General features: G+C 45.4%; 2 protein-coding genes across 2 annotated transcripts in view; both read right to left on the bottom strand.

The window, feature by feature from the left end:
- Positions 1-1,211, bottom strand: part of LOC108534575 (zinc finger protein 562-like) — an 8,177-nt gene extending 6,966 nt beyond the window's left edge. Inside the window, 2 exon segments of the mRNA XM_017880035.1 lie at positions 988-1,063; positions 1,207-1,211. Coding sequence (XP_017735524.1) covers positions 988-1,063; positions 1,207-1,211 — 81 coding nt within the window.
- A 725-nt stretch (positions 1,212-1,936) lies between these two features.
- Positions 1,937-7,927, bottom strand: LOC108534491 (zinc finger protein 562). The gene is made up of 3 exons (XM_017879864.1): positions 7,737-7,927; positions 6,298-6,404; positions 1,937-3,009 (listed from the first exon to the last, which is right to left on the bottom strand). The coding sequence occupies exons 1-3, from the start codon at positions 7,852-7,854 to the stop codon at positions 2,077-2,079; spliced, it is 1,158 nt and encodes a 385-aa protein (XP_017735353.1). The 5' UTR covers positions 7,855-7,927; the 3' UTR covers positions 1,937-2,076.
- Between the last annotated feature and the right edge of the window lie 1,086 nt (positions 7,928-9,013).

Below are 9,013 nucleotides of genomic sequence, written 5' to 3'. Positions count from 1 at the left end.
AATTTTAAATTTTAGAATTTTATTTTGACTAGAACACTACTTCCTAAACATAAATTTTATCTATCTAGCATCTATTTATCCAATCTGTTTGTTTGTTTATATATAAAGACAGGGTCCCACTGTGTTGCCGAGGCACAATTGCTGCTTACTGCAGCTTCCATCTCCTGGGCTGAAGTGCTCCTCCCACCCCAGCCTTTTGAGTAGGTGGAATTACAGGCATGAGCCACTGCACACTGCTTACACTTTATCTCAGCACAACCAGGTTAGGAGCTCTTCTGTCCCATTGGTCTCTATGCAGCACACTCCTGAGCACACTGCAGATACCTGATAAATGCTGATGAGTAAATAAATTATTTGATAAAAGGACACTTTCATCTGCCTTATCACCTGTCACCCCACCCAGCGATGTAAGAAAGATGCAGTTGGCACCATGAAAGTCATGCTTAAATCGGCCGGGCGCGGTGGCTCAAGCCTGTAATCCCAGCACTTCGGGAGGCCGAGACGGGCGGATCACAAGGTCAGGAGATCGAGACCATCCTGGCTAACACGGTGAAACCCCGTCTCTATTAAAAAAAAAAATACAAAAAACTAGCCGGGCGAGGTGGCGGGCGCCTGTAGTCCCAGCTACTTGGGAGGCTGAGGCAGGAGAATGTCATAAACCCGGGAGGCGGAGCTTGCAGTGAGCTGAGATCCGGCCACTGCACTCCAGCCTGGGCGACAGAGCAAGACTCCGTCTCCCAAAAAAAAAAAAAAAAAAAAAAAAAAAAAGTCATGCTTAAGTAGCAATTACTAAGTTACCGGGATGATTTTCAAGTTAACACTTTATGTATAGGAGATTTCATTTCCTGGGGAAATTCATCTGGGGACTCAGTCCTTGAGTAAGGCTTCATTTGCTTAAGACAACTCTGGAGATGAGTCTATCTAGAAGGAAATGTGTCTATTGGATGCAAGTATGTCATTTTGTACAATCGTACATTTTCTGTTTACCTGATAAGAATTTGCCAGGTAGTCCTCCACCATCCTTTCTACCTTCGTCTCTTCTTCAAAAGGGCAGACTGGTTCTCTGGNAGGAGACACAGAAATAATCACTGTGAAAGTACACTGGCAGTTAAGGATGGTTTCATGCCTGCTATGCTCTGCAGGATTCATGGGAACAGAACAGACCCTCGGAGAAGCATCTTTTAACAACCCACCTCTGAGGCCTACATCATCTTGGCTTCTGGTAAATTTTGACATGAATGTGCCACAACGGCAGCCACTAACCAACAGGGGCTGGGATCAATCTGCATGATGTATCTCATACAGAACTTGTTAATGCTATGATCTTAGGAATCTAATCACCAAGGTGAGACAGGCTGCAGTACTGACCTCACCATCCATGACCCTTCTTCACAGATGCCCAGACTCAGGCAACCATGAAGTTGTATTCAGAACCTGTAGGTTTAATTTCAGACCCTCAGGATGGCATCTAAGGCCAATCCATGAGCCATTACAACCTCCACAAGGCATTTAGGACAAATCTGATGATCTCTGCACTGCCAATAATTAAATGTGGCAACCAATGGACTAAATGGTAATTCTCATACCCTTACATACATAGGATTTCTCCCCAGTGTGAATTCTTTCATGCATACTTAGGCGTGAGGAAACAGCAAATGCTTTCCCACATTCTTTTTTTTTCTTTGGGGTGGGGAGGGGACAGAGTCTCGCTCTGTCACCCAGGCTGGAGTGCAGTGGTGCGATCTCGGCTCACTGCAAGCTCCGCCTCCTGGGTTCACGCCATTCTCCTGCCTCAGACTCCCGAGTAGCTGGGACTACAGGTGCCCGCCACCAAACCAGGCTAATTTTTTGTATTTTAGTAGAGACGGGGTTTCACCGTGTTAGCCAGGGTGGTCTCAATCTCCTGACCTCGTGATCTGCCCCCCTCGGCCTCCCAAAGTGCTGGGATTACGGGCGTGAGCCACTGTGCCCAGCCTGCTTTCCCACATTCTTTACATATGAAGGGTTTCTCTCTGGTATGAGTTCGCAGGTGAACATTAGGGATAATACAGAAACGCCTTCTCACGTATCTTGCATTTACCTTTCTCCACTGTGAGTTTTCAAATGTTTACTACGATGGGAAGAAGTAATGAAGGTCTTCCCACATTCAACACATTCATAAGGCTTCTCTCCTGTGTGAATTCTTCTATGTTGAGTAAGGGTTGAAGATCTATTGAAGGCTTTCCCACATTCCTTACACTGATAGGGTTTCTCTCCAGTGTGATTTCGTATGTGTATAGCAAGGCCTGTGTATTGAGTGAAGGCTTGGCCACATTCCTTACATTCATAGGGTTTTATTCCAGTGTGAGTTCTTACATGTTGAGTAAGGTGAGTCGATCTAGTGAAGGCTTTCCCACATTCCGTACATTTGTGTGGTTTTATTCCAGTGTGAATCTGAATGTGAACATTAAAGGATGAGGAATTTCTAAAGGATCTTCCACATTCTTTACATTCAAAGGACTTCTCTCCTTTATGAGTTTTCGCATGTGCAGAAAGTTGAGAAAAATTACTGAAGGATTTCCCACAATTCTTAGTCTTTTCGGATTTCCTTCCAGTATGAACTGTTACACACTGCTTTAGGTGTGAGGAAGGTGTGATAGCTCTCTCACATTCCTGAAATTCACAGAGTTTCTCGCCAATGTGGATTCCCATGTGATTATCAAGGCTCGCAAAATACTTAAAGCCTTTTCCACATTCCTTACATTTGTATGGTTGTCTTCCATTGAGAATTTCAAGATGTACAGCAAGACCTGGAGTTAGGGTGAAGACTTTTCCACATGGATTAAATTTGGAAAGTTCCTGTCCAATAGAGGTTTCCTTGTGCACACTGAGGACGTCTTTTCCGTAACAATTACCCTCAGAAGTGTTCCCTCCATTCTGAGCTCTCATGTGTGTCTTAAGGCAAAACTGTTCACTGAAGACCTCTCCACAATTCTCACAAAGTTTCCATCCACTGTAGCTTCTTGTCTGCTGAGGAGGGGATAAAGGATTTAAAACATTTTCAGACATATAAAGAGATTTCACCCATCTGAACACATAAACATTATTTTGATGACAATTATTATTTTACTTTTTAATGTTTAATTTTCTTTTCTTTTTTTTTGAGACAGAGTCTTCTTCTATCTCCCGGCCTGCAGTACAGTGGTACAATCTCTGCTAACTGCAACCTCCACCTCCCAGGCTCAAGTGATCCTGATGCCTCAGCCACTCAAGTAGCTGGAAATACAGTTGTGCACTACCGCACCGGGTAATTTTTCTATTTTTTTGTAGACACGGATTTTGCCAAGTTGCCCAGGCTGGTCTCAAACTCCTGAGTTCAGGTGAACTGCCTGCCTCAGCCTCCCAAAGAGGTAAGATTACAGGCGTGACCCACCATGCACGGCATGTTTTACTTTGTTCAGAGTTGGGGTTTTGCTCCATTGCCTGGGCTTTAGTGCACTGCTGTGATCATGGCTCACTGTAACCTCAAATGCCTGGCTGGGTTCAAGTGACCATCCTGCCTTAGATTCCTGTGTAGCTAGGACTATAGGCATGCACCATCATGCCTGGCCAATCTTTTTATTTATTTATTTATTTATTTTTGAGATGGAGTCTCACTTTGGCTGGAGTGAACTGTCACAATTTCAGCTCACTGCAACCTCCGCCTGCTGGATTCAAGTGGTTCTGCCTCGGCCTCCCGAGTAGTATGTGCAACCACACCCAGCTAATTTTTGTATTTTTACTATAGATGGGATTTCACCATGTTGGCCAGAGTGTTCTCAAACTCCTGACCTTTTTTTTTTTTTTTTTTTTTTTTTTTTGAGGCGGAGTCTCGCTCTGTCGCCCGGACTGGAGTGCAGTGGCCGGATCTCAGCTCACTGCAAGCTCCGCCTCCTGGGTTTACGCCATTCTCCTGCCTCAGCCTCCCTAGTAGCTGGGACTACAGGTGCCCGCCACCTCGCCCGGCTAGTTTTTGTATTTTTAGTAGAGACGGGGTTTCACCGTGTTAGCCTGGATGGTCTCGATCTCCTGACCTCGTGATCCGCCCGTCTCGGCCTCCCAAAGTGCTGGGATTACAGGCTTGAGCCACCGCGCCCGGCCAAACTCCTGACCTTGTGATCCGCCCACCTCAGCCTCCCAAAGTGCTGGGATTATAGGCGTGAGCAACTGTGCCCGGCCTCAATTTATTTTTATAGAGACAGGGTCTTGCTATGTAGCCTTGGCTGGTCTCAAACTCTTCAAGAAACCCCCCGTCTCAGCCTCCCAAACTGCTGAGATTACAACCATGAGCTGCCAAGTCAGCCTACTTAGATAAATATAATTTTTACAATTTTTCTTCCATAGTCTCATTTTCTGCCCTCTTGATTTCTTGCCAGAATTCTATGCCACTGGCTCTAATTGTTCAACACAAACAAACAAACAAACAAAACACTGTCTTTTTTTGATTGTTGGGGGTGGCTTAAGACAAGGTCTCACTCTGTCACCCAGGCTGTGTACCATGGCACAATCACAGCTCACTGCAGCCTTAATCACCCAGGCTCAAGCCATCATCCTGCCTCAGTCCCCCGAGGAGCTTGGATTACAGACGCATGCCAACATGCCTGGCTAACTTTTTGTTTTTTTTGTAGAGACAGGGTCTCCCTGTTGCCCAGGCTGGTCTTGATTTCCTAGACTCAAGCAATTCTCCTGCCTCAGCTTCCCCAAGTGTTGGGATTATAGGCGTCAGCCATTGCAACCAGTCAAATTGTGTAGATTTTCATGAAACTGTTTAAATCGTCAATGTCTAGTTACATATGTGGGAATGTGTACTTGTGGGTATTTTGAAGTGACAAGTTATACAGGTATGGAACATCACAAAATTCACCACATTCAGACTCTCTCTCCAGAGACCCTGCTCCCTCAAGGGTGTAGGCTACTTCTCTCTCAAGTATCTCTCATTTGTGCTGTTTCTTTTTCACTGCAAACTCCACCTCCCAGGTTTAAGCAATTCTGCTATAGCCTCCCAGGTAACTGGGATTACAGGTGCCCGCCACCAAACCTGGCTAATTTTATATTTTTAGTAGAGATAGAATTTCACCATGTTGGTCAGGCTGGTCTCGAAGTGATCCACCCACCTCGGCATCCCAAAATGCTGGGATTACAGGACTCACTTTCTTTTCTGACTTCCCCCCGCTTTTTTTTTGAGACAGAGTCTCACTCGGTCACCTGGGCTGGAATGCAGTGGTACAGTCTTGGCTCACTGCAACCTGTGCCTCTGAGTAAGTGATTGTCCTGCCTCAGCTTCTAGAGTAACTGGGATGACAGGTGCCCACCACCACATGCAGCTAATTTTGTTATTTTTAGTGGAGATGGAGTTTCACCATGCCGGCCAGGCCTGTCTCAAACTCCTGACCTCAAGTGATCCACCTACCTTTGCCTCCTAAAATATTGAGATTACAGACATGAACCACCACTTCCAGGCTCTTTTTAAAATCAGAGATGGGATCTTGCTATACTGCCTAGGCTGGTCTTGAACTCCTGGGCTCAAATGATGCTCCCACCTCAGCCTCCCAAGTAGCTGGGATTACAGATGTAAACCACACCACTAACTGGGCTGATTTTCTAGAATGGAATTCTCCATCTTTTCTGAGAGAGGAAATTAAGAAATATCCCTCATGGCCTGGCACGGTGGCTCACGCCTATAATCCCAGTACTTTGGGAGGTCGAGGCAGGCGGATCATGAGGTCAGATCAAGACCATCTTGGATAACACAGTGAAACCCTGTCTCTACTAAAAATACAATAAATTAGCTGGGTGTGGTGGTGCACACCTTTAGTTCCAGCTACTTGGGAGGCTGAGGCGAGAAAATCGCTTGAACCTGGGAGTTGGAGGTTGCAGTGAGCTGAGATGGTGCCACTGCACTTCAGCCTGGCAGAGCGAGACTCCATCTCAATAAAAAAAGAAGAAAAAGGCCGGGCGCGGTGGCTCAAGCCTGTAATCCCAGCACTTTGGGAGGCCGAGACGGGCGGATCACGAGGTCAGGAGATCGAGACCATCCTGGCTAACTCGGTGAAACCCCGTCTCTACTAAAAATACAAAAAACTAGCCGGGCGATGTGGCCTGTAGTCCCAGCTACTCTGGAGGCTGAGGCAGGAGAATGGCGTGAACCCGGGAGGTGGAGCTTGCAGTGAGCGGAGATCCGGCCACTGCACTCCAGCCTGGGCAGAGCAAGACTCTTTCTAAAAAAAAAAAAAAAAAAAAAAGAAGAAGAAAAAAAGAAACATCACTCATGAATCTTACCATTTGTATGCCAGTGAATATTTGATTCTTCAAAAAACCCTGCTGAAGTGATGACCGTTTCGTTCTAGGTTGTATTTCCCATTCTGAAGTTAAGCAGAAAAAGAAATCTAAGGGTTTAGAGAAGAAATGTGTTAGTTTAAAATGACTCATTTGTCCTTGTTTTCAAATTAAACACAGTAAGAAAATAAAAGCCACAGGCCAGGCACGGTGGCTCACGGCTGTAATCTCAGCACTTTGGGAAGCCGAGGCGGGTGGATCACAAGGTCAAGAGATCGAGACCATCCTGACCAACATGGTGAAACCCCATCTCTACTGAAATATTAAAAAAAAAAAAATTAGCCGGGCATGTTGGTGCGTGCCTGTAGTCCCAGCTACTCAGGAGGCTGTGGCAGGGGAACCACTTGAACCCAAGAGGTGGAAGCTGCAGTGAGCCGAAATCAAACCACTGAACTCCAGCCTGGGTAACAGAATGAGACTCCATCTCAAAAAAAAAAAGAAAAGAAAAAAGGAAAAGAAAATAAAAGCAAAAGAACCTTGAGGATTTTGGTATGTCAAAAATTTGGCTATTAAGGATGTGGGGTTTATTACACAACTGATGTGTTTAGATAGTTTATTACAAACTGTTTCTGCGAAAACTACAACTGATGGGGAACAGGAAGAGAAGATTATGAGGAAAGGAAAGTAGGAAAGATCAGGATAAAGAGCAAATATCAAAATAATAAACTTAACAGAAAAACAGAACAGCTACGAGAGGCTGAGGCAGGAGAATGGCAAGAACCCGGGAGGCGGAGCTTGCAGTGAGTAGAGATAGCGTCACTGTACTCCAGCCTGGGTGACAGAGCGAGACTCCGTCTAAAAAAAAAACAAACAAAAAACAGAACAGGTAGTTTCGTTTGACTAGATGGAAAATAAAAGAGATAATCTGAAAGTCTGAGAAAAATAGCTTAAATCTTCTGAGGAAAAGTGGATCTTTAAAAATCTTTTTTTTTTTTTTTTGAGTTGAAGTCTCACTGTCGCCCAGGCTGGAGTGCAGTGGCGTAGTTTCAGCTCACTGCAACCTCCGCCTCCCGGGTTCAAGTGATTCTATTGCCTCAGCCTCCCGAGTAACTGGGACTACAGGCGTGTGCCACCGTGCCTGGCTAATTTTTTGCATTTTTAGTAGAGACAAGGTTTCACCGTGTTAGCCAGGCTGGTCTTGATTTCCTGACCTCGTGATCTGCCCACCTCGGCCTTCCAAAGTGCTGGGATTACAGGCGTGAACCACCGTGACCGGCCTAGTCTTTATTTTTAGGATTTTTTTTTTTAGAGATGAGGTTTCACAATGTTGCCAATGCTAGTATCAAACTCCCAAGCTCCAGCGATTCTCCCACCTCAGCCTCCCAAGTATCTGGGACTACAGGTGCAGGCTACCACGCCAATCAAAATGATGTTACTCTTACCCACAGAGGCCAGGTTCATGTAGTTCTCCAGCATCACATCTCTGTAGAGGTATTTCTGAGTTGTGTCCAGTAAAACCCACTCCTCTGGCGTGAACTCCACAGCCACATCATCAAACATCACTGAATCCTAAATCATCAAACACATGCTGGTTTGAGCCAATGAACACTTCCACCAGTGCTCAGTGGAGAATGAGGAAGGGGAACCTTATACTCACTTATACGTGGTTCTCACATCTCCCATTACCTACTCCAGGGTTTAATGTCTCAGGAGCTCTTGTGTCTAAACACTCAAGGTTGACCTCCTACAGGCATATGCCTTGAACAGCCCATTTTTTTTTTTTTTTGTGACAGAGTTTTGTTCTTTCAGCTCAGGCTGGAGTGCAATGGCGCAATCTCGGCTCAGTAGAACCTCCACCTCCTAAGTTCAAGTGATTCTCATGCCTCAGCCTCCCAGGTAGCTGGGATTACAGGCACACAACACCATGCCTGGCTAATTTTTGTACTTTTAGCAGAGATGGGGTTGCACCACATTGGTCAGGCTGGTCTCAAACTTCTGACCTCAGGTGATCCGCCCACCTTGACCTCCCAAAATGCTGAGATTATAGGCGTGAGCCACCTTGCCCATCCGAACAGCACTTCATAAAAATTTTTTAAAATCTTTTTTGTCTGATCTATTTATTTTTAATTTTTAAATTTTAGAATTTTTATTTTTGACTAGAACACTACTTCCTAAACATAAATTTTTATCTATCTAGCATCTATTTATCCAATCTGTTTGTTTGTTTATATATAAAGACAGGGTCCCACTGTGTTGCCGAGGCACAATTGCTGCTTACTGCAGCTTCCATCTCCTGGGCTGAAGTGCTCCTCCCACCCCAGCCTTTTGAGTAGGTGGAATTACAGGCATGAGCCACTGCACACTGCTTACACTTTATCTCAGCACAACCAGGTTAGGAGCTCTTCTGTCCCATTGGTCTCTATGCAGCACACTCCTGAGCACACTGCAGATACCTGATAAATGCTGATGAGTAAATAAATTATTTGATAAAAGGACACTTTCATCTGCCTTATCACCTGTCACCCCACCCAGCGATGTAAGAAAGATGCAGTTGGCACCATGAAAGTCATGCTTAAATCGGCCGGGCGCGGTGGCTCAAGCCTGTAATCCCAGCACTTCGGGAGGCCGAGACGGGCGGATCACAAGGTCAGGAGATCGAGACCATCCTGGCTAACACGGTGAAACCCCGTCTCTATTAAAAAAAAAAATACAAAAAACT

Source organism: Rhinopithecus bieti, unplaced genomic scaffold (assembly GCF_001698545.2).
Source record: "Rhinopithecus bieti isolate Rb0 unplaced genomic scaffold, ASM169854v2 scaffold_10589, whole genome shotgun sequence".
Classification (NCBI taxonomy): Eukaryota; Metazoa; Chordata; class Mammalia; order Primates; family Cercopithecidae; genus Rhinopithecus; species Rhinopithecus bieti.
Note: the sequence above shows the minus strand (reverse complement) of the source record. Positions and strands in the feature narration are given on the sequence as shown.